This window comes from Podarcis muralis, chromosome 2, assembly GCF_964188315.1.
Source record: "Podarcis muralis chromosome 2, rPodMur119.hap1.1, whole genome shotgun sequence".
Classification (NCBI taxonomy): Eukaryota; Metazoa; Chordata; class Lepidosauria; order Squamata; family Lacertidae; genus Podarcis; species Podarcis muralis.
Window position 1 is genome coordinate 14,758,554 of NC_135656.1, and position 26,163 is coordinate 14,784,716.

At 48.3% G+C, this 26,163-nt stretch overlaps 1 protein-coding gene across 1 annotated transcript in view; it reads right to left on the reverse strand.

Annotated features, from left to right (window-relative positions):
• Positions 1–212: 212 nt before the first annotated feature.
• Positions 213–26,163, reverse strand: part of ACVRL1 (activin A receptor like type 1) — a 54,295-nt gene continuing 28,344 nt past the window's right edge. Inside the window, exons 9-10 of the mRNA XM_028710519.2 lie at positions 13,896–14,026; positions 213–2,769 (exon numbers count right to left, since the gene is read on the reverse strand). Coding sequence (XP_028566352.2) covers positions 2,635–2,769; positions 13,896–14,026 — 266 coding nt within the window. The 3' untranslated portion in view covers positions 213–2,634. The remainder of the gene's footprint in view (positions 2,770–13,895; positions 14,027–26,163) is intronic.

Below are 26,163 nucleotides of genomic sequence, written 5' to 3' on the forward strand. Positions count from 1 at the left end.
TTTCTTTTTGAACCCTTTCTGCCATTTTCCATTCTTTTGTGCTCCTTCCCATGATAGATCATTTGATTACCTTCAGTTGCTTTCTTTCTTCCCCCCCAAAAGCCTGTAATTTCAACTGTCAATGACCACCCCCCCCCCCGAAAGTTCCCCCTGCAATTTTTCCTCTTTCTGCAAAAATAATGCGGCTTGTACAAAATGACAAACTTTGCGGGTGCTTTTTTCCGGTACAAATTTAATAAATATAAAACGCATTTCCGTGCAAAATAATTACATTTCTGAAGCAAGTTGAGGTTTTTTTCTGTGTGAAATGAGTTTACATGTCTTTCACATAGTTTCAACTCAGCTGCCCTGTCGTGGATATATTTTGAGTGGGAATAAATGTTTCTGAAGGATGGATAGCAAGGGAGATTAATTCTTTTGGGGTGACAATACAGCTTGGAGTTTGATTAAAATGGGACAAGTCCTCCAACCCCAATTCCACCCCACCCCCCAAATTGGCAGTGTTACATGCACCAGGGCATCCCGTCTGCAAGCTGCTCATGTGCACTGGCCTGATCCTGCACAGGAAAACTAATGCACACAGTGTATGCAATGTGCAAACAGCCCTGCCAGGCCTTTAATCTTGGCTCACCGGGTTGTTTGGGGCAAACCTAAATTTCCTGGACCTGACATCATATATGACATCTGGAAGCTTCAAGGTGTGGCTGAAAGGAAGAAGAATCAGGACTGCCCTTAAAATGAGCCCCTGATTCTTCCTTAACTTGAATTCAAACCAGGGGTGCAAGGAAACATTTCCCCTTTGCAACCCAGCTTGGAAGTACAGTGGTACCTCGGGTTAAGAACTTCATTCGTTCTGGAGGTCCGTTCTTAACCTGAAAACTGTTCTTAATCTGAAGCACCACTTTAGCTAATGAGGCCTCCCGCTGCTGTGCAATTTCTGTTCTCATCCTGAAGCAAAGTTCTTAGCCTGAGGTACTATTTCTGGGTTAGCGGAGTCTGTAACCTGAAGCATCTGTAACCTGAAGCGTCTGTAACCCGAGGTACCACTGTAAGGCAGGGAGAGCCCTTCTTGTCCAAGGCAACACATTTTATATGGGAAGCCTCTGGGGGTGAAGGATGAGGCCAGGGAGTTGCTAGTGACCATTATACTGGAATGTAGACCTTATCCCAATTGACAGAGCTCACCTGTTTGCTCATACTGTGCAGCACGATTGTATTAATTTTTGTTTTAAAAAATTCGCACACACCCAGGGTTATTTTGTAGGGCTTTTTGTAGGGGAGTCGGGTTTAAATGCAACGCAGAGAAAATAACACTTTCGCCTCTTCCAAACCATCCAGATGGGACGTGGGTGGCGCTGTGGGTTAAACCACAGAGCCTAGGACTTGCCGATCAAAAGGTCAGCGGTTTGAATCCCCGTGATGGGGTGAGCTCCCATTGCTCGGTCCCTGCTCCTGCCAACCTAGCAGTTCGAAAGCACATCAAAGTGCAAGTAGATAAATAGGTACCGCTACGGTTGGAAGGTAAACGGCGTTTCTGTGCGCTGCTCCGGTTCGCCAGAAGCGGCTTAGTCATGCTGGCCACATGACCCGGAAGCTGTACGCCGGCTCCCTCGGCCAATAAATCGAGATGAGCACCACAACCCCAGAGTCGGTCACGACTGGACCTAATGGTCAGGGGTCCCTTTACCTTTAACCATCCAGACAGCGTTCCATGCTCATATATCTCTATACACCCCAGGCTTAAATTGTGGTGGCATGGAACAATTGTCTACATGTGCGTGTGAATCTACAGTGGTACCTCAGGTTACATACGCTTCAGGTTACAGACTCCGCTAACCCAGAAATAGTGCTTCAGGTTAAGAACTTTGCTTCAGGATGAGAACAGAAATTGTTCTTCGGCGGGGCGGCTGCAGCAGGAGGCCCCATTAGCTAAAGTGGTGCTTCAGGTTAAGAACAGTTTCAGGTTAAGAACGCACCTCCGGGACAAATTAAGTACTTAACCCGAGGTACCACTGTACTCCTGTTCTTGCAAGTCTGTTCCTCTTCTGCTCTCTCTTTCCTTTTGTAGGAACATATGTGTGATGCAGACAGAACACACACACACACACACACACACACACACACACACACACACAGAGATCCTATAGGCCCAGTCTAAATACCGGCTTATGAATGGTCCTTAAACTGGTGTTTCCAAGGTAGCAGGCCCTTCGGCAGAACAGCTGTGCTCTTTCCGAGCAGGATCCCTCCCCATTTTTCAGGCGTTGGTGGCGAGACGGGCTGGCGTCAGGTTACAGATCCAGGGGGTATTTATATTAATGCATGTTCTCGGAGAAGTGGGTGTTTCTTCTCTCCACCCCCCCCCCCGCTCACCCCGCTTTTCGTTGCTAGAGAAAACAAATTAAAGACGCCCGAAGCAAGTCATCTGTTCCATGAAATTTCCCTGCAAAGGATCGATCCCAGCCAGGGGGGCTCTAGATCAAATCCTCTTGGCCGGGTTTCAAACAAAGTTTGCTGCAGCCACAGACAGAGGCCAGGACTAGCCCACTGGAAGTGGAAGAAGTGACCTTGAACTTTCTTGCCGAGCCAAACAGTCAGAAATTTGATCCCTGGTCCCCGAGCTGGTCCCTGCAGTTACGAGTGTTGTTTGGGTTTGTCGAAGGAGTCGCTGAGTTTTTTCAGTGTCTTTTTAATCCTCAAAGCTGTGAGTCGGGCTGGGGGGCTGTGGAACCAGCATTCTTTCATGATCTTGGCCAGGGCGGACAAAGTCTGGGAGGCAGGGGGTGAGGGGAGACAGAGAAAGAAAAAAAGGGGAGGAGGAGGAATATTATTTTCACACAGGAACAACTGCAACATTCAACTACTATAGGCTTTCCTCTAGTATAATTCTACGTGATCAGAATCCTGTATATGTATAACGTTGAAACAAAAAAAATTCCTTCCAGTAGCACCTTAAAGACCAACTAAGTTAGTTCTTGGTATGAGCTTTCGTGTGCATGCACACTTCTTCAGATACACTGAAACAGAAGTTGCCAGATCCTTCTATATAGTGAGAAGGTGGGGAGGGGTATTACTCAGAAGGGTGGTGGGAATGGGTGATTGGCAGATAGCTGTGATGAGCCTGTTGACGACTCTTAACGACTGCAATAGGTCTTATAGGAAAAAGCAAGGGGTGAGAAGGTGAAAAATGGCTTTGTCATGTATAATGAGATAAGAATCCAATGTCTTTGTTCAGACCAGGTCTCTCCATGGTTTTAAGTTTGGTAATAAGTTGCAATTCAGCAGCTTCTCTTTCCAGTCTATTTCTGAAATTCCTTTGTAGTAAAACAGCTACTTTGAGATCTTGTATAGAATGTCCTGGGAGATTGAAGTGTTCTCCTACTGGTTTCTCTGTCTTGCGATTCTTGATGTCAGATGTATGTATAACGTTGGTTAGGGCTGTGTGGAACCCTTTTCCCCACCGCTCCCAAATTTCACTAATCCATACCCTCCAACGTCCAGGTGATCCAAACTGGGACGCTCATTTTATTTTGGTCCCTTGCAGGAAGCAGATGACTCACGCCAGAGGTCAAGACAAAAAAGAAGAACGTCTTTTGGTCCAGCATTCTGGTGCGAACCAGCTGAATTGCACCAGAGTGCTGGACCAAAAAAAGAGAGACATTCCGGGATCCAATCAGAAGCCAAGAAAGGTTTCTATAATTCCAGGATGCCCCACTTAAATTGGTTAGAGCGGTATGCTAGTCACACCAAACCATTTTTCTTCTCTCAACATGCTTTAGATGTTTCTCCTGAGTGGGAAACTCCCAAATTACTGCAGCATTTCATTTTAGAAAAAATTACCGTATTTTTCGCTCTATAAGACGCACCAGACCACAAGACGCACCTAGTTTTTGGAGGAGGAAAACAAGAAAAGAAATATTCTGAATCTCAGAAGCCAGAACAGCAAGAGGGATCGCTGTGCAGTGAAAGCAGCAATCCCTCTTGCTGTTCTGGCTTCTGGGATAGCTGCGCAGCCTGCATTCGCTCCATAAGACGCACACACATTTCCCCTTACTTTTTAGGAGGCAAAAAGTGAGTCTTATAGAGCAAAAATACGGTAGGTGGCGACTCCAATCCCAGTTCTGATCACGTCTCATACAGCGATAGGCCAGGACATTGTATTTTGGGGAAATTGAGATGGCAGATGGGAACTGTGCTTGATTGCTGTTTAAGGAGCATGTCCACTCTCATCGTTCAGCTCGGACACTGAGATCCATCTCTGAGGGCCTTCTGGTGGTTCCCTCACTGTGAGAAGTGAAGTTACAGGGAACCAGGCACAGGGCCTTTTCGGTAGTGGCACCCGCCCTGTGGAACGCCCTCCCACCAGATGTCAAGCAGATGAGTAACTTTTTAACCTTTAGAATACATCTGAAGGCAGCCCTGAAGCCTTTTAATGTGTAATGTTTTATTATGTTTTTATATCTGTTGGAAGCTGGGTGAGTGAGAAGCTCGACCAAGGCCCAAGGCCAGTGCCCAACCTGGCCACCTGCTGGCACTGGGCTTAAACTTTAGCAATGACAGGATCCTACAAACCTATGATTAGACGTTTTGCATTTATTTAAAAGGTCCCAGGTTCAGATTTGGCTGCTCCAGGCAGGGCTGAGATACGCTCCTATCTGAAACGCTGCCAACTGCTTCAAGTTAAGAGTAGAGGCACATGGACTAATAGTGCGACTCAGCACACAAGCAGATTTCTGCGTTCCGAGAAACAGGTTTTGCCTCTCATTTGCAGACAGGAAAAGGGGAGGTCCGGAAAAATTACACTTATAAAAGCAGCCAGGAGACTAATTTGCACAAGGCTGTATTCCAAGGGAAGGGGCTGAGGGGTGTGTGTGGGATTTTCAAATAGGGTTCCAGTTGAAGTGGCAGTTAAATGTGGCTCAGTCTGTGTGAGGAAGCTGGATCTCTGAAGACTGAGGGAGACTCTCAATTTAACCGATGCGGACAGAAATATCTTTTTTTCTGAGCGAGCCAGAGTAATTGATGCCATCTCTGCAGCACTGGGGCCATCTCTCTACACATCCAATAATTCTCAGGGGGGAACTGCTGGGAAGCTTTCTAAGCATTCAGCCTAGGGTGTTGGAAAGTGAGAACAATGTGCAGATATCCGTACATAGCAGCACACTTCGGGGTGTGTGTGTGTGTGAGGGTCCCATATGGACAGCAACAGCAAAAATGCCGGGGAGCTGGAAATAAAATGTCCACCCCACACCTCACTGACTCTCTGTGGGGTCACAATGCCCAGAGGGGAGCTGGGAGCTATCATGGCTTTTGTGTGGTTTGTAATCTGCCTTGGAGATCATTAAAATGAAATGCAGAGTATAGCTCTTAAATAATAATAATAATAATAATAATAATAATAATAATAATAATAATAATAATTTTTTATTTATATCTCACCCATCTGGCTGGGTTTCCCCAGCCACTCTGGGTGGCTCCCAACAGAATACTAAAAACACAATAAAAGATCAAACATTAAAAACTTCCCCAAACCAGGGCTGCCTTCAGATGTCTTCTAAAAGTCAGATAGTTGTTTATTTCCACAGGGCGGGCACCACCACCGAGAAGGTCCTCTGCCTGGTTCCCTGTAACCTCACTCCTTGCAGTGAAGGAACCGCCAGAAGGCCCTCGGAGCTGGACCTCAGTGTCTGGGCTGAATGATGCGGGTGGAGACACTCCTTGAGGTATACTGGGCCAAAGCCATTTAGGGCTTTAAAGGTCAACACCAACACTTTGAACTGTGCTCGGAAACATACTGGGAGCCAATGTATGTCTTTCAGGACCAGTGTTATACGGTCTTGGCGGCCACTCCCAGTCACCAGTCTAGTTGCTGCATTCTGGATTAGTTATAGTTTCCGGGTCACCTTCAAAGGTAGCCCCACATAGAGCGCATTGCAGTAGTCCAAGTGAGAGATAACTTAGAGCATGCACTCTGGCGAGACGGTCTGCGGGCAGGTAGGGTCTCGGTCTGCATACCAGATGGAGCTGATAAACAGCTGCCCTGGACACAGAATTAACCTGCGCCTCCATGGACAGCTGTGAGTCCAGAATGACTCCCAGGCTGCGCACCTGGTCCTTCAGGGGCACAGTTACCCCATTCAGGACCAGGGAGTCCTCCACACCTGCCCACCCCCTGTCCCCCCAAAACAGCATTTCTGTCTTGTCAGGATTCAACCTCAATCTGATAGCTGCCATCCATCCTCCAACCGCCTCCAGGCACTCACACAGGACCTTCACTGCCTTCACTGGTTCTGATTTGAAAGAGAGCTAGAGCTGGGTATCATCCGCATATTGATGAACACCCAGACCAAACTACGGTAAATGGAAGATCAACTGAATTTCTCCCCCTTTTTTCTCTGCTGTTTGGATGCGATCTGCAGTTGCCCAAATCTCACATGAACACTTGGCGATAAACACTGCTACCAACTCAGGCCAAGCCTTGGAACAGAAAGAGTTATGGTTTTCGCCTTCTTCTGTGGATTATGCTGCCTTGGTTGGTCATAAGTATGGAAAAGGTCTTTCGTAACCCATTCTGGATCCCACCCCTCAATACCCTATTTGGATGGCTTTTTCTCTCATATTTCTGGATTTGCTACAACGACTCAAGAGTGTACTGATACTTTGATATATGTTGTCCTTATTGTGCAAGAATGAATTGTATGAAAATAACTTCCTGGGAGCTGAGCATAAAAATCCCACAAAGCATGAATTAATCACACGAAAGCCTTATATCATGAATATAGGCAAATTAACACTGGCATAACATTTTAAATATTCATTTTAAACTCTTTTTTGGGTATATGTTTTATGTCCTGTACGTCTATAGACCACTGAAGAAGACTTATAGTCGAATTGCATTTGGTTTAGTTATGCTCAGACCGAGTTGCATTTTTAAAATGAGAATTTAAAGGTTTGGTTAGTGTTAATTTGTTCATGCTATAAAATTTCCACATACTTAGTTTATATCATATTACTTTGTAGAATTTTATGTTCCGATCCCAATTTTTCTTTTTTTCTTCTTTTGCTGGGACATATTTTCTCTTTGTCGGGTTTAGTTTGCATGACAATAAGTTCCTTTACAGGCTTGGCATCAGTACTAATATTCCCCGGGCCCCCAGCACCTGGTGCCATTCTGTTTCCCACCCCTCATTTGCCAAAGCAATGCTCAGGAGAACGGTGGGAAATTAAAATGGTGGCTCAGTCCACCCAGTGCTGATGGCAGCCTTGCCAGTCTTCTGTCAGTGGCTTGTCCATAGCTGTCAACTTACAGATTTGAAAATAAGGGACGAGCAGCCTCCAAAATAAGGGATCAGCAGCCAAAATAAGGGATTTTCCGAACACAGGTATGTTCAACTTCTGAGCTACTCCGAGCCAAAGGCAGAAAGCCCAGCCAGCAGCCAAACAAAGCCTCAAGCGGTGGTTCCCACAGCGCAGCAACCCGACAAAGGGGATGCAGCAAGGAAAACCACCGTCACCTCTCCGCTGGGAAGTGCTGAGCAAAGGCGAGTCCCCAGGCAATGCGGCCGATTTGATCAGCACAAGGCATGCAAGCTCCACCCCCCAGTCATTCTCATACTCCTTATTGGGTGAGCAACGCAGCCAAGCAACACAGTTGGAGCCTCCCTCCTCCCTGGTCGGCAGGGAGGGAGGGAGAGGAGCTGCTTCTTTTGAAACCTGGGAAATTTAAGGGACATCATCAATAAGGGACAGCAGCGGGACACGGCGCTGGGATAAGGGACTTTCCTGCCAAATAAGGGACGGTCGACAGCTATGGGCTTGTCGCTGACAGGAAAGCCGACCTGGGCTTACCAAAAGGCCCTTTGCTGAAGTCCCCTTCAAACCCAGTGCCAACGCTGCTTCTTTCATCTGTCTTCTCTTCAATCTTATAAGGTAAAGGTAAAGGTACCCCTGCCTGTACGGGCCAGTCTTGACAGACTCTAGGGTTGTGCGCCCATCTCACTCAAGAGGCCGAGGGCCAGCGCTGTCCGGAGACACTTCCGGGTCACGTGGCCAGCGTGACATCGCTGCTCTGGCGAGCCAGAGCCGGACACGGAAACGCCGTTTACCTTCCCGCTAGTAAGCGGTCCCTATTTATCTACTTGCACCCGGAGGTGCTTTCGAACTGCTAGGTTGGCAGGCGCTGGGACCGAGCAACGGGAGTGCACCCCGCCGCGGGGATTCGAACCGCCGACCTTTCGATCGGCAAGCCCTAGGTGCTGAGGCTTTTACCCACAGCACCACCCGTGTCCCTTTCAATCTTATATGACCATTCTAAAAAAAAAGCAGCCCAATATTATTCATGCTTACTCTAACAGAAGCCCAACAACAATTTGTATTCCTAAGAAGATGCGTTTCTGGGGTTGCACAGCTTCAGTTCACACTTCTGGTCCGAAGCGTACAAAGAAAACAGCGACACACTTTTTAAATCCCCATGTTGAACCTGATCCATTAGGTTTGCAGACTTTGTGTCTCTTCACAGTGAAAAAGCAGGAAGAACTGGTGGCAGCACTTGCAATTTTCCCCTCCCGGGTGTGTGGTGGAAGGGTTATACAACTGCTTCGCCATGATAACAAATCTAAACAAAGCTCAGGGAAGGGTGGTGGAATGCGGCCCTGCAACGAAAAATCTGGATCTGTCTGCATAAGGAAGCAGACACACAATTCCTTTACCAGATTCTCATGGGTGAAAAGCCTCAAGCCACACTCACTTAGCCTATCTCCTGCAGGCACCTTAAACGTGGATGTGTGAATCAGTTCACATTGTGATTTAAAAAAAATAATAATTCCATGCTATAGGAAGCTGAAACGTTTCCCTTATAGGCTAGTGTTACAGGTATCAGGGGGTTGCTCGAGAGCAATAAGACAAATGCCTCCCTGGTCTGTTGTAAAGCCTTGTTAAAAGGTAAAGGGACCCCTGACCGTTAGGTCCAGCCGTGACCGACTCTGGGGTTGCGGCGCTCATCTCGCTTTATTGGCCGAGGGAGCCGGCGTACAGCTTCCAGGTCATGTGGCCAGCATGACTTCTGGCGAACCAGAGCAGTGTGTAGAAACACCGTTTACCTTCCCGCTGGAGTGGTACCTATTTATCTACTTGCACTTAGATGTGCTTTCGAACTGCTAGGTTGGCAGGAGCAGGAACCGAGCAACGGGAGCTCATCCCGTCGCGGGGATTCGAACCGCCGACCTTCTGATCAGCAAGTCCTAGGCTCTATGGTTTAACCCACAGCGCCACCCGCGTCCCATAAAGCCTCGTTACTGGTGCCAAAAACCCTTCACCATGCAGAGCGCCTCTATTCCGTGGCTTGCTCATTCACTGGCCGAATCTGAGAGTGGGCGGTCCTTAAACCTTCCCCAGCAGAGTAGTTTTTTGACGCCCAGTCTGCGCCTCCCCTCTCTGCGCGGAAGCCTACTGCGCAAGGAAGGCGTGGGTAACGGAGGACCTCTCTCCTCCCTGCTTTGCTCAGGCAAGGTGTCCTGGCACCGCCTCGCCTCCTCCGAGCCCTGCATCTCCTCTCCACTAGAGGTGTTATGTACTGAAGTTCTCACCCTGGGCCAGCAGGAGGATACTGTAGATAGTTCAGGTCCACATATGCAAATAAGGGATCAAAAGTAACGTTCAGTGATTGGATAGTTATAGAAAATGGTTACTGTTGCATTCTAGTGGAGCTCTATATAAGCAGGCTGGCTGAACCCTTCAGTTCAGTTCTGTTCTGGCCTGTGAATAAACAAGAGCTGTTTGAAGAATCGCTGTGTTGTCTGATATGTTCACCCACAACTTAACAAGAGGCGTCTCCTCCGTTGAGGAGGTGCTGCTTCCCACGATCTTTGGGGCCTCTCTGTAATCCATCTGGCTTTTCCCCTCTCGCCCCTGAGCCGATGGCAGTTCCCTGACAGCTAGCTTGCTGAGGATATGGGATTTCAGGACTGTGAATACTCTAGGGCAGGGATCTTGTCCGCTAAATGTTGCTGAACTCAGTGACGTAGCGTGGGGGGTGCAGGGGGGGCCGGCCGCACCGGGCGCAACATCTGGGGTTAGGGCAAATCCATGGGTTAGGGGGCGCAAATCCACAGGTTAGGGGGCACAAATTACTTGCCTTGCCCCGGGTGCTGACAACCCACGCTACGCCACTGGCTGCACTACAACTCCCATCATCCCTGACCATTGGCCATGCAGACTAGGACCCATGGGAGTTGGAGTCCAATACCTGCAAGTTTCCCACTCCCAGGGACAGGCAAGTGATAGGCTTGGGGCTCCCCAACTTAAGGACCTGCCCTCCTTTCATTTTGCATCTCAGGTGTTTTCTCTACTGCAAATAGGCAAATAGCAATTTAATCCCACCTTCCCCATGAGAATGGCCCTAGAGGCTCTTGGACCAGAGAGACCTGGGTTCAAATCCCCATTCAGTGGGCCAGTCACGATCGCCTAGCACTTCCTTAGCTCATAGGACGAGGCTTGGGCAGATTAAGATGGAGCTGCTGTGATACACAATACAGAGGAGAAGCTCTTGCCAGTCCCTCTGTTGTGTTTTATACCAGGGGCTGAAAGAGTCCTTGTCTCTGTTGGGCTTTTGGAGGGTCAAAAGGGTGGGAGGAGCCAATATTGCTGGCCCTTCCATCCTTGCACAGTTAAAAATAGGGCCCTGCTTTAAGAAAACCAGTTGCTAATTGCTAACTGGGAGCATGCCCTGTCTTCCAGAGGAAAACCGAGATTCAGTTGTTGAACTCCAGCTCCTGCTGTCTATGAACATTGGCCATGATAAAGGTAAAGGTAAGGGGACCCCTGACCATTAGGTCTAGTCGTGACCGACTCTGGGATTGTGGTGCTCATCTCGCTTTACTGGCCGAGGGAGCCGGCATACAGCTTCCGGGTCATGTGGCCAGCATAACTAAGCCGCTTCTGGCAAACCAGAGCAGCACACGGAAACACTGTTTACCTTCCCGCCGGAGTGGTACCTATTTATCTACTTGCACTTTGACGTGCTTTCGAACTGCTAGGTTGGGAGGAGCAGGGACCGAGCAACAGGAGCTCACCCCGTCGCAGGGATTTGAACCACCGACCTTCTGATCGGCAAGTCCTAGGCTCTGTGGTTTAACTCACAGCGCCACCCGCGTTCCTAGATTGGCCATGATAGCTGGGGCTAATGCAAGTTGGAGTCCAATAGCATCCTGGAGGTTGCCCATCTCTTACTTGCACAAAGCAACCAAATCCTGTTTTTCACGTGTTCACAGTGTGTGCACTTTTAATTCTTCTGCTGTGGAGTATAGGGTCAGGTTCAAGGTGCTGGTCTTGACCTGTAAAGCCCTTTGTGGCTTAGGGCCCTCGTATTTACGGGACCGCCTCTCCTGGTATGCCCCGCAGAGGACCTTAAGGTCCATGAATAACCGTAGTTTAGAGGTCCCGGGCCCTAAGGATGTCAGACTATCCTCCACCAGGGCCAGGGCCTTCTCAGTGATGGCTCCGACCTGGTGGAATGCTCTGTCCCATGAGACCAGGGCCCTGCAGGATTTAACCTCCTTCCATTGGGCATGTAAGACAGAGCTATTCCGCCTGGCCTTTAATTTGAATTTTATTTCCCTTCTCTTCCCTCCCCCTCCCCTTTTATGAAGATCACCTTCTCTGAGACCCCACAGCTAATTCTCCCCTGGCCTCCTCGCTGGCCCAAGTAGGACCAATTCAGCCAGCTAGACCTGGGGATTATCTAATGCTTATTTCCCCTAAAGTGATTTTTGAATTTTATTGTAATTCATGTTTTTATATTGTATTTTATGCTGCTTTTACAATTAAGTGTTTTAAATTTGTTGTTAGCTGCCCTGAGCCCGGTTTTTGAACCGGGAAGGGTGGGGTATAAATAAAAAAATATTATTAATATTATTATTATTATTATTATTGCTGTGGAGGGCAGAACCTCTGTGAGCTTGAGCCTTATCTCCCGACCACGCAAAGTCCTGGCCATCCTCTCTCTGAGCTCCTGAGATTCCACCCGGCAATGCCCACACAGATTCATATTCTTATCTTTGCAGCAAGGAATTTCCTTATTTAATTAACAGGAAAGATAAGTGGAGATCACCAGGGATGCAAATGTTGTATCCTAATGCCACAGGGTGATTGCAAATCTACATACTGTATTATAGATTTGGGAGGGGGATGCTACCGAAAACCCCAGAAATTAATAAATGATAGGATTTTGAGTATGTGGGATGTGAAGGGAGAAATGAGAGTTGCAGAGGAATTATTGGGCTAGCTCATGCAAAAAAACAACAACGACCTCGCCAAGCTAGGGCCATCAAGAAACAATACAGGGCCATTGAGGACCATTGGCAATGCAAGAGAACTGTCCCCACCCCCTTGCCCCAGGTGTGAACAGAGACAAGGGGTTTGGAAGAGTTAATTGGGTGTGAGGTGACAGGAAAAGAGAGTCTTGAGCAAGTGTTGCTGGGAAGAAGGAAGAAAGACTGGGATCCATCTTGGGCAGGCTGGCTGAAGGCTGCCAGGCAGATATACCTTGGACTCTAGGGTTGCACTGCTGTGGGGTGCAAGCCCATCTTGAAATGAGCATGTTGTAAGAGCTGGACTCCCTCCATGGAGACTTAAGGTGTAAATAGGTGGATAAATCATATTTCTTAAAGTGACGACAGTCTCCGCCGTGTCTCAGTTCTCCCAAGGACCACAGACCCTGCGTGAATGCCTGGAACCCCCTGGAATCTTGCTGCAACTCAGCAGGGAGAAGGGGAGGCACCCAATTTTTGTAACACACACAACACAGAATGCTGTGTTCCTTTGTTGGGTCCTTTGTTTCTTGCATACTCTGCAGTGTGCCTTAATGAACTACAGTTTCCAGGATTCTTGCATGGGATTCTTGTGTATCCAGGGCAGCTGTCTACCAACTCCACCTGGTACGCAGGCTGAGACCCTATCTGCCCACAGACTGTCTCGCCAGAGTGGTGCATGCTCTAGTTATCTCCCGCTTGGACTACTGCAATGCGCTCTACGTGGGGCTACCTTTGAAGGTGACCCAGAAACTACAACTAATCCAGAATGCGGCAGCTAGATTGGTGACTGGGGGCAGCCGCCGAGACCACATAACACCGGTCTTGAAAGACCTACATTGGCTCCCAGTACGTTTCCGAGCACAATTCAAAGTGTTGGTGTTGACCTTTAAAGCCCTAAACGGCCTCGGCCCAGTATACCTGAAGGAGCGTCTCCACCCCCATCGTTCTGCCCAGACACTGAGGTCCAGTGCCGAGGGCCTTCTGGCGGTTCCCTCATTGCGAGAAGCAAAGCTACAGGGAACCAGGAAGAGGGCCTTCTTGGTAGTGGTACCCGCCCTGTGGAACGCCCTCCCATCAGATGTCAAAGCGATAAACAACTACCTGACATTCAGAAGACATCTTAAGGCAGCCCTGTTCAGGGAAGTTTTTAATGTGTGACATTTTAGTGTATTTTTGGTTTCTGTGGAAGCCGGCCAGAGTGGCTGGGGAAGCCCAGCCAGATGGGCGGGGTACAAATAAATAATAATAATAATAATAATAATAATAATAATAATAATAATAATAATAATAATAAAATGTATGGTGTAGATGTGACCCGAGGCTGCCGACTGACACCTTAGATGTTATGAACATCTTTTCTCTCTGGGCACAGAAGGTGCCACTCAGTTTCCCCTAGGGCTGGGTCCCTCAATTTGACATGGAAGCCCAGTTCCCATCCAGCTATGATGTTAAACGCTCTCCTTGTTTCCTTACAAGGGTGGAGGACAGGGCAAGAGATAGAGACCTGGCTCACTGGTCTCCTCCCCTCGGCTGCATAGAGACCCTCCCTACTTAGAACAAAGCGAGTCATCACGCTGTATCACTCACCACATCTGAGTACAACCGATTTGGAATGGTGGGCGTCTGCTGGTCGATGCAAACCACTTTCTTCATATCGTCAAAGCTGGGGTCAATTGGCACCATGTCAAAGAAAGGAGGCTTGTAATCTTCGACAATCCCTGCGATATGAAAAGATGGAGCAACAGGGATGGGGAGAGAGAGAGATGTTTAAGGTCAGGGTGTTCAGATCTATAGGGCATTCCATCCATGTTGCTGTACACCAGGCTGTCTAACTCATCTGCAAATGTGTGCAATATGTACCTTGGTGTGCTGCAGGTCGCAAGCTAAACTTGAGAACGAGAAATGGCACACAGGGTGAGGATTTGCAGACAGAGGGATAAGGTAAAGGGACCCCTGAACTTAGGTCCAGTCGTGGACGACTCTGGGGTTGTGGTGCTCATCTCGCTTTATTGGCCGAGGGAGCTGGCGTACAGCTTCCAGGTCATGTGGCCGGCATGACTAAGCCACTTCTGGCAAACCAGAGCAGTGCACGGAAACGCCGTTTACCTTCCCGCCGGAGCGGTACCTATTTATCTACTTGCACTTTGACGTGCTTTTGAACTGCTAGGTTGGCAGGAGCAGGGACCGAGCAACAGGAGCTCACCCCGTCGCGGGGATTCGAACCGCCGACCTTCTGATCGGCTGGTCCTAGGCTCTGTGGTTTAACCCACAGCGCCACCTGCGTCCCTAGACAGAGGGATATGTTGATCCAAACAGAAGGCTCCATTTCCCTTTCACTTCTATGGGGAAATGGTCTGCAATCTGGCTGGGGGATACATGCGAAAGGAGTCTATCACACTAGACAATGGTGTCACTAGGAACACAGGACAGGTTTAGCTGCAGTTGCAGTGATGGTGTCTTTAAGTGAATCTCTTTACTTTCTTCCATATGAGAGAATGTTGCAAGGAAGGCACATTTCTGAAACTTGGTTGAGCAGTCTCCACTGAGAATAATTCAGCAGGGGGTACGGAGATACACTATACCTCTAGAGGCCCCTTGAAATATACATGACCTCGCTGAAACCCTCCCCCTTCCTGTCATCACCATATCAGCATGGAAAGCCTTAATCCACAGAAATATTCTTTACAGCAATGATGAGTGTTTCATCTGTCAGCATATGAAGGATGCTAGTCAATTGTGCCATTTTAAAACGATACGTTTGCTAATGTTGCCTGGGAAAAGTTATACCGAACCTATCTGGCTGCTGTTCCTTTCGGCAGCTGTCAAAAGTGTTTTGAGAAACAAGTAAAGCGCTTCAAATCATTACCGGTGTTTTGAAAACCCCGGTTAGGAACTTGTGTCATGTTGATGGCTAAAGGCATGCAGACCTTAAGGGGGGGACAAAGCTTTAGCTTATGGGTCAGCAACCTTTTTCAGCCGTGGGCCGGTCCACCATCCCTCAGACCATGTGGTGGGCCGGACTATATTTTGAAAAAAAAAAATGAACGAATTCCTGTGCTCCACAAATAACCCAGAGATGCATTTTAAATAAAAGGACACATTCTACGCATGTAAAAACACACTGATTCCCAGACCGTCTGCAGGCCGGATTGGGAAGGAGATTGGGCTGGATCCGGCCCACGAACCTTAGGTTGCCTACCCCTGGTTTAGCAGCTCTTTATCCCAGCACTGCCCCATCCTGTGGGAATCTACAAAGCATGCTATCAGCTCCACACAAATTCTGTTCAAAACATAAAGGGATCTGATAAAGTAGTAAGACCCTGAATGTTCTGATATGCCTCCGTTAAGTTTTTGGTGGCCATTATATTAGAGACGGGATGCGGGTGGCGCTGTGGGTTATATTACAGAGCTTAAGATTTGCTGATCAGAAGGTCGGCGGTCCGAATCCCCGCGATGGGGTGAGCTCCCGTTGCTCAGTCTCTGCTCCTGCCAACCTAGCAGTTCAAAAGCACACCAGTGCAAGTAGATAAATAGGTGCCGCTCCGGCGGGAAGGTAAACGGTGTTTCTGTGTGCTGCTCTGGTTCGCCAGGAGCGGCTTAGTCATGCTGGCCACATGATCCGGAAGCATGATCCCTCAGCCAATAAAGCCACATGATCCCTCAGCCAATAAAGCGAGATGAGCGCTGCAACCCCAGAGTCGGCCACGACTGGACCTAACGGTCAGGGGTCCCTTTACCTTTTTATATTAGAGACAGTGAGAAGTGGGTGACAGCAGCTTGTTTGTATCTTTCACAGTGCAGGCTGTTCCACTAGGCCATGGGTAGGCAAACTAAGGCCCGGGGGCTGGATCCGGCCCAATCGCGTTCTAAATTTGGCCCGCGGACGGTTCGGAAACCAGCGTGTTTTTACATGAGCAGAATGTGTGCTTTTATTTAAAATGCATCTCTGGGTTATTTGTGGGGCATAGGAATTCGTTCTTTTTTTTTTTAATAGTTCGGCCCCCCACAAGGTCTGAGGGACAGTGGAGCGGCCCTCTGCTGAAAAAGTTTGCTGACCCCTGCGTCTGACAGGGGAACTGCTCCACCAACCTCAGTCTGGCGGCCTCAAACAGGGTTACCCTACCTGCATTTTTCTAACAAGCAGTGCAGAGGGTAGCTATGCCTGTCACATTCCTCCTCCTCCTCCATCTCAATGTTGCTTCTTGTGTAACTCGGCAAAGAGAAGGAGGGGGGACGGGACTCTCTATGGAGGCGCAGATTACAGCTATAACTAAGGCGGCATTTTTTCATCTCCGTCAAGCTAAGCAGTTGGCCCCTTATCTCTCTCGCCCTGACCTAGCCACTGTGATCCATGCGACGGTCACCTCCAGACTGGATTATTGTAACTCGCTCTACGTGGGGCTGCCCTTGAGACTGACCCAGAAACTCCAGCGGGTACAGAATGCCGCAGCGAGACTCCTTACGGGGTCCTCGCTGCGAGATCACATTCACCCGGTGCTATACCACCTGCACTGGCTCCCGGTGGAGTATAGGATCAGGTTTAAGGTGCTGGTTTTAACCTTTAAAGCCCTATACGGCCTAGGACCCTCGTACCTACGGGACCGCCTCTCCTGGTATGCCCCACAGAGAAACCTACGATCTGTAAATAAAAACATCCTTAAGGTCCCAGGCCTCAGAGAGGTTAGGCTGGCCTCAACTAGAGCCAGGGCCTTCTCGGCTGCGGCTCCAATCTGGTGGAATGCTCTGTCACAAGAGACTAGGGCCCTGCGGGACCTGACATCTTTCCGCAGGGCCTGCAAGACAGAGTTGTTCCACCAGGCCTTTGGTCAGGGCGCAGCCTGACTCCCTCCTCTGGCAACCAAGTATTTTGGTTGCCATCAATTTGATTTTAATTAATTTTTATAATGAAATATTTTAGAATGTGTGATTATTCAACTATTTGGTTATTTGATTGTTGTTAGCCGCCCTGAGCCCAGCTTCGGCTGGGGAGGGCGGGATATAAATAAAATTTATTATTATTATTATTATTATTATTAGAATTAGGATGGCTTCACCTGTCATTGGCTTTGGCGCCACCTGCTGTTGGTCTCCATGCCTGCAGCCCTACCCAAAACTAGCTGTGATTTTGTGAGATGATTTTCAAAGCCTGAAACACACAGGCAATGATTTGTGGGGAGCAGATATATTTTCTGTTGCTACCTGCGGCGCATGTGCAGCATCATCAGGTATGTAGCGTTAATTTGAGAAAGAAGAGCCCATGCCCATTTTAGAAAGCACCAGGATCCCGTCTGCTCATAATTATCCTGAAGATGACCTTTCAGCCTTTCTACTGACTGCTGCTCATATGGAGATAGCCAGATGTTGGAAAACCGGTGATGGGTTGAACATTGATTCTTGGTATAACAGAGTATGGTCAATAGCATTAGCTGAGAAACTAACATGTCAGGTGAGAGGGGCAAAGGGCAAGCACAACCAAATTCCTTTTATAACATAAGGCAAATGCTTATTGAATACATAAATTGTTCAGACTGTGTGTGGAATCCACCCAGCACTCATGGGAAAATGTGGCATGATCTCTTAAAGGACACCTGACCATTAGGTCCAGTCGTGGCCGACTCTGGGGTTGTGGCGCTCATCTCGCTTTATTGGCCGAGGGAGCCGGCGTCCAGCTTCCGGGTCATGTGGCCAGCACGACTAAGCTGCTTCTGGCGAACCAGAGCAGCGCACGGAAACGCCGTTTACCTTCCCGCCGGAGCGGTACCTATTTATCTCCTTGCACTTGGACGTGCTTTCGAACTGCTAGGTTGGCAGGAGCAGGGACCGAGCAACGGGAGCTCACCCCGTCGTGGGGATTCGAACCGCTGACCTTCTGATCGGCAAGTCCTAGGCTCTGTGGTTTAACCCACAGCGCCACCCGCGTCCCTGGCATGATCTCTTAAGAGTTCTTAAATGAAACTTTAACACATGGCATGATAAAAGTCTATAATTTTATCAGGACAACAATTGTTGTAACAATTGTTTTCTCAAAATCGATCTTCTGTACCATGAAAATAAATAAAAACAGTATTTAAATTTTTAAAAAGAAAGAAAGCAAGCATTAAGATCTTGACGATGGCCTGAAGACTTTGTTCACAGATCAAGGGAAGCTGAGATGCTCCAGCCTTGCACTGTGATCAGCTAGTCAGCACCCTCATTTTGCAAGGCATTGACGTTTTGATGCTAGGATATCAGGAAATTTCAAAGCTATGGCAAGCAAGATAACTGCATGTTTTTGGCACATTGTAATCAATTCCATTCGCATTTTTCTGGTTTACTTAATACATTCAGTGGAATAGCATAGCCAGCATAAGATAATTGCCAATGAAGCTGAGGAGTTTGGCAAGAGAATACAGGAGGAGGAAAGGGCAATTTGTTCAAAAATGTCATAGTGCTGAAATCAGCACAAGAAGAAATGGCGCGATTGCCGAAGAACAGTCGTATTGTTGATGGCGCAAACCCATCACATTGATACATGCCCTATGAGCCAAACGTGTGTATGCCTCTCATTAAACACAATCAAGCACACCCACCTGCCATGGTAATCTACGCTAGACTACTGCAATGTGCTTTCCATCATCATCATCATCATCATCATCATCATTTATTACTTATACCCTGCCCATCTGGCCGGGCCTCCCCAGCCACTCTGGGCAGCTTCCAACGGGATATTTGAAGACTGAGTGGAAACATATACAGTTGTACCTTGGTTCTCGAACGTAATCCATTCTGGAAGTCCGTTTGACTTACAAAAACGTTCAAGGCGCGGCTTCCAATTGGCTGCAGGAGCTTCCTGCACGCAATCGGAAGCCACATTGGACATTCGGGTTCCAAAGAATATTCGAAAACTGGAACACTCATTTCCGGGTTTTCGGCATTCGGGAGCCAAAACATACGAGTACCAAGGCGTTTGAGAACCAAGGTACGACTGTAGTTGAAAATGGAACCACTAGGCTTTAAAACTATGGAAGTGAGAGCTGGACCAAAAACAAGGCTGATCGCCAAAGAATTGATGCTTTTGAATTACGGTGCTGGAGGAGTCTCTTGAGAGTCCCATGGACTGCAAGAAGATCAAACCTATCCATTCTGAAGGAAATCAGCCCTGAGTGCTCACTGGAAGGACAGATCCTGAAGCTGAGGCTCCAATACTTTGGCCACCTCATGAGAAGAGAAGACTCCCTGGAAGAGACCATGATGTTGGGAAAGATGGAGGGCACAAGGAGAAGGGGGCGACAGAGGCCGAGATGGTTGGACAGTGTTCTCGAAGCTACTAACGTGAGTTTGACCAAACTGTGTGCCCCTGCGCCCCCGCCAGTGCAGGCATTCCAGCATATCAGCCAGCTGGTTTTAAAGTGGTGCCTCAGATTATTTCTGCTGTTTTTACAGTGGTACCTCGGGTTAAGAACTTAATTTGTTCTGGAGGTCCGTTCTTAACCTGAAACTGTTCTTAATCTGAAGCACCACTTTAGCTAATGGGGCCTCCCGCTGCCACCACGCCGATTTCTGTTCTCATCCTGAAGCAAAGTTCTTAACCCGAGGTACTATTTCTGGGTTAGCGGAGTCTGTAACCTGAAGCGTCTGTAACCCGAAGTACCACTGTATTACTCTTTTGCATTATTTTAGATCTGGATGCAAAACTGTTCTGTAATTTGTGAGCTGCTCTTAAAAGTTGTCGGACAAAGAGCAGCACTGTAATTTTTGGACAGATAAGATTTACAGGAATCCTGAGAGAACCTCTGTTGAGCAGTGTCTATATACCATGGCAGCCAATATGAACTCTAACATGAAAAAACCCTTGCTGTATTCTTGATGGATGGGTACAATGTCACAGCTCAAGCCCATTTGCAGATGGATGGATATTGAACATGTGGGGTAGGACCACTCTGATGACTTCATAATGTTGCTTTTTCAACATGTGTTTCTGAGGCCTTTATTTGAAATGCATGTTTGGAAAGGTTTTGAGTGGTGTTTGATGGACAGGGGTGTAGAAAAGGTACGGATAAATGGTGAACAGTGGCAGTAATGTTTCATGAGAATTCTAAGGTCCTTATCACCAGAATGCCTCTTAGTTCCAAAAACAAACACAATTTTGACAACTACTAGCAGGGAAAAGGTCATAAAGGGCTCGTGCTACAGCAGTTGTAAAGAGCTGCTTTGAACTTTGCTGGGTGTAAGCTTGTCACAGTGATTGCTGATGGCACTGATATCTTAATCTTGTTCCTATATCACGGGGAAAACATGTCCATGTAATCTACTGCAGGCAGTGACAAATTGTGATATTAAGCCATGGAATAATCAATGGCTGGCGGGTGCAAAATTACAGTCTTTTGCTATTTGCACACACCCTAGCCAAATTTGACAATACGGGTGGTTTGTTTGGCAACAGGAAATCCAGATCTGAAACGCTGAGAAGTGGGGCATTTCTGGATTCCAAGAAAATGTCAGGCTAAAGACCGGCGCTTTCCAAACTGTGTGTTGTGACACATTATTGCATGGGTAGGCAAACTAAGGAGGGACGCGGGTGGCGCTGTGGGTTAAACCACAGAGCCTAGGACTTGCTGAACAGATGGTCGGCGGTTCGAATCCCCGCGACGGGGTGAGCACCCGTTGCTCGGTCCCTGCTGCTGCTAACCTAGCAGTTTGAAAGCACCTCAAAGTGCAAGTAGATAAATAGGTACCGCTCCGGCGAGAAGGTAAACGGCGTTTCCGTGCGCTGCTCTGGTTTGTCAGAAGCGGCTTAGTCATGCTGGCCACATGACCCGGAAGGTGTATGCCGGCTCCCTCAGCCAATAAAGCGAGATGAGTGCAAGTAGATAAATAGGTACCGCTCCGGCGGGAAGGTAAACGGCGTTTCTGTGCGTTGCTCTGGTTCGCCAGAAGCGGCTTAGTCATGCTGGCCACATGACCTGGAAGCTGTATGCCGGCTCCCTCAGCCAATAAAGCAAGATGAGTGCAAGTAGATAAATAGGTACGACTCTGGCGGGAAGGTAAACGGCGTTTCCGTGCATTGCTCTGGTTCGCCAGAAGCGGCTTAGTCATGCTGTTCACATGACCCAGAAGCTGTATGCCGGCTCCCTTGGCCAATAAAGCGAGATCAGCGCTGCAACCCCAGAGTTGGTCACGACTGGACCTAATGGTCAGGGGTCCCCTTACCTTTACCTAGGCAAACTAAGGTCCACGGGCCGGATCAGGCCCAATTGCCTTCTGGATCCAGCCCACAGACGGTCCGGGAATCGTCACGTGGATCACCAGTGCGCACGTTCTTTCCCTCTCCCTCACATGGCAGTGGCGGCAGCGCCTCCTCCCTCCCTCCTCCTGGCTTCTCCCTGCCCTGCCTAGAGGAGGAAGGGGGCTGGGCTTTGTTATTGCCAGCAACAGCAGCACTTGAGTGGCCGCCATTTTAAGCAGCCCCTCTCCGGAGCCCTTTTGTGCACCGCTCATCGTCTCGCAAGACACAGGTAAGTAGTCACCAGGGCTTGTGGTGCTCTTGCATCATCCCCCCCCCAAATATATTCCGGCCCCCTACAAGGTCTGAGGGACAGTGGACTGGCCCCCTGCTGAAAAGGTTTGCTGACACAGTGTGTCGGCTGCAGTGTGTCCTGCAAATGCTCCCTGCCCTCCTCCCAGGGCTGGAAAAGGGTTAATTTAACGCCTGTTTTGCTAGTAAAACTGAATTACTGTGTTGTGAAACGATGCATGTCTAAAAAAGTGTGTCACCACCAACATGAAAAGTTTGGAAAGCTCTGCTATATAGACTGACATATCCCAAGATATCTTTGGGCGGAAGAAGTCTGATTATCCTCTCCCAAAACAACTATAGTGGTACCTCGGGTTAAGAACTTAATTTGTTCTGGAGGTCCGTTCTTAACCTGAAACTGTTCTTAACCTGAAGCACCACTTTAGCGAATGGGGCCTCCCACTGCCACCACATGATTTCTGTTCTCATCCTGAAGCAAAGCTCTTAACCCGAGGTACTATTTCTGCGTTAGCGGAGTCTGTAACCTGCAGTGTCTGTAACCTGAAGCGTATGTAACCCGAGGTACCACTGTACTCTATTCCGAATTTAAATATGGAAAGCGTAATGCTGGTGGTCAACAAAAGAGGTTTAAAGACTCTCTCAAGGCAAATCTAAAAAATGTAGTAGAAACACCGACAACTGGGAAACACTGGCCTGCGAGCGCTCCAGTTGGAGAACAGCCTTTACCAAAGGTGTCATGGACTTTGAAGACGCTCAAACCCAGGACAAAAGGAAGAAACGTGCCAAGAGGAAGACACGCTTGGCAAACCCTCACCGTGATCAGCTCCCACCCAGAAACCTATGTCGCCACTGTGGAAGGACGTGTGGATGCAGAACTGGCCTCCACAGTCACTTACGGACTCACTGTTAAGACCGCGTTTATGGCGGACAATCTTCCTCGGCTATGAGTGATTGCCAAAGAAGAAGACGACTCGCCTTTTTTCCTAAGCTTACAAAACCCCATGACAAAAAAGGATTTGGTTGCACAACTCAGCAGGAAGTTTCACCTGGGCCAATGGTCCTTTGAGGCTGATCAGGGTGCAGCCACCCCCCTTAAAGCTCAAACTAGTCTCCAACTCCGACAAGTTATTTTCAAGGGGTTGCCAACCAAATGGCAAGAGGCCAGGTTCATTGTTCCCAAAGCCTTGTGCCTTTGGCGCCACCTGGTGGCCAAAATCTCCTCTCACCTAGAACCTCTGGCAGCTGGTCTTTTGTTTGTTAATCCATTCCAATGCTAATTGGCTCCATATGTCTTTAGCACTGGAGACTTTAACCATTTGGGGCTCGTTGACATGGTGTTTTCTGGGTTTCTTAAATACTGATTGCCCCAATGCCCAGCGAAATGTCGCACTGTGCCTTGATATAACTAAAAAAAAGAACTATCAAGGCAGTGGATGATCAGGCCCATCAAAACAGTAATCAAATCAAGCAACAATTTCTCTATATTTTTTGTATAGGACTCCACATTTGGTAGAGATTGTGTGTGTTTCTGCCGGCATATGTGTGCAGGCATATAGCCACATTAGGCACTTAACAGTTAACAGGCATCCAATTAAGGTCGTGCACTGTGAATATAATAGGCTTATTAATGGGCAGTGCCTATTCCAAAAGAGAGAGATAGGATTAGCCCGGCCAATCTGTGCTTTGACTAGGAGATTCTTTTTGCTTTTTAATTAACAAGTGTTTTCTTTTCAGCCTCTCATTTCTGGGGGGCAGGTAGGGCTGAGAATTAGCAAGCTGTTGCTTCACCTGTAATATAAATTCTCCATTGGGAAAGGTCAGGGTGACCCCTGGCTGGCATCATTGTAAACTGAGAAGAATCCAAGCCACAGGAACAAGCTAAACGTCATGATCTCAGGACGCATGGTTCTGAATCTTGGACCTTAGTATCAGGCAGACTGTGCCTCCAATACCTTCTCTATGGGCAAGAGATCGGGATGGGTTTATTATTACTAATAATAAATAATGTAGCTCCTTTCTCTAAAGCTCAGGGCAGTTCACATGGGTCTCCCTCAACCCACAGTTTATCCTCCTAACAACCTTGTGAAGTATGTTAGGCTATGAAAAAATGATTGGCTCAGGCTCATCTAAGATGCTTCCAGATGAGTTTTCTGAGTTGTACAAGATCTCGCTGTTATCTAGCACCTTCCAGTGCAATTAATATACGAAAAATGATGGAAAACTGTGCTGTAAAGTGCAGAACAACAACCCCTAGCTGACAATGTTGTGTAAGGTAAAGGTACCCCTGCCCGTACGGGCCAGTCTTGCCAGACTCTAGAGTTGTGTGCTCATCTCACTCTATAGGCCGGGAGCCAGCGCTGTCCTCAGACACTTCTGGGTCACATGGCCAGCGTGACAAGCTGCATCTGGCGAGCCAGCGCAGCACACGGAACGCCGTTTACCTTCCCACTGGTAAGCGGTCCCTATTTATCTACTTGCACCCGGGGGTGCTTTCGAACTGCTAGGTTGGCAGGCGCTGGGACCGAACGACGGGAGCGCACCCCGCCGCGGGGATTCGAACCACCGACCATGCGATCGGCAAGTCCTAGGCGCTGAGGCTTTAACCCACAGCGCCACCCGTGTCCTTGTGTAACCACCACACAAATCTATCTGGAAGAATGCTCAATAAACAACCAGCCTATAAGCTGCCCAAAATAACTTCCATGCCTGGGGGTGGACATCAGAACTCAGGTTTCCCCAGTCCTAACCCATCTCTCTCACCAGTAGCACATTGTCTCTCATATGGCATTTCCTTACTTTTTTACTCTGTTCTTCCCTGCATGAAGACTAAATAGCAGCCGCACCAGATCTCGGTCTACATCATCCCAAGCAATTTACAGGGAACCTGCATGCACCGCAAAATTCAGCAGACCCTCCAAGTGTCCCTGTTTTCCAGGCATAGTACTGAATTTACGGAAGCCATCCAGGTTTCTGATTTGATCCTGGAATGTCCCGCTTTTCCTTAGGACGTTAAAAGCAGAGACATCACCTTGCCACCAAAGGTCTGTATAGTTAAAGCTATGGTTTTCCCAGTAGTGATGTATGGAAGTGAGAGCTGGACCATAAAGAAGGCTGATCGCCGAAGAATTGATGTTTTTGAATTCTGGTGCTGGAGGAGACTCTTGAGAGTCCCATGGACTCCAAGAAGATCAAACCTATCCATTCTTAAGGAAATCAGCCCTGAGTGCTCACTGGAAGGACAGATCCTGAAGCTAGAAGAGAAGACTCCCTGGACAAAACCCTGATGTTGGGAAAGATTGAGGGCACAAGGAGAAGGGGACGACAGAGGACGAGATGGTTGGACAGTGTTTTCGAAGCTACCAGCCTGAGTTTGACCAAACTGCGGGAGGCAGTGGAAGACAGGAGTGCCTGGCGTGCTCTGGTCTATGGGGTCACGAAGAGTCGGACACAACTAAACGACTAAACAACAAAACTTCCACTGGATAAATGTTGGAGGGTATGGAATAGGATGTCCCTATTTCCTTCGGAGAAATGTCGGAGGGTATGAGATTTGCACAGCACCATATTCACCCTACAAAGCTCCCTAGTGAAGATCAGGTTCTGGTCTCTTTCCTACATGAATGCATACGGGGAGAAACAGGACAAGAAGCCGTTTCTCAGAGGCCTCTGCATCCTTATGAAGGCTTTGCTGCGATTCCCCTGCAGGATTGGCTGGGGGATAGTAGAAGTTCCATGGACGTGGCCCATTGCCAGACTGAGCTGGGATGCTGCTTGTTTCCTAATCAGAGCTGAACAAACAAAGTGCTGATTGAGTCTAATGGTCCCTTTAATCAGTAAGCCTGGCGCTGACACTAGATTACAGTGTTTATAATTTACAGCTAATCACTCGCGTGGAAAAGGAAAATAAAAGAGAAGCCTCCATCCAACTAGACCAGCCGAAAGCCTTCGCATTAACAAGCCTGATTAGTGATTATTTCTGCGCAGGGAGCCAAATGCAAAAGGAGATGGTGGTGTATGGCTGTCCTCCCCTTTGAATTCTCTGGCTGCAGCTGCTATTTTCAATCCTAAATTGACAATTTAGACAGGCTGGCTGCGTGAGATGTTACAGCAGGGGCGGGAAACTGGATCTGGCTAGGGGAGCCGGATCTTGATCTCCCTGACCCACCCACCTTTCAATCACATGTCAGCATGATTCGGGGGTGGGGGCGGGGGGTGGGATGACGACTGTTTTTTGCCCGCTTGGTTTGAAATAAAACCGTGCAGGAAAAGGCACAGCTTGCAAAATGCCAACATTCAGCTGATCGTTGGAGATTGCAAAGCCGGGCGCACAGCACTCCACGT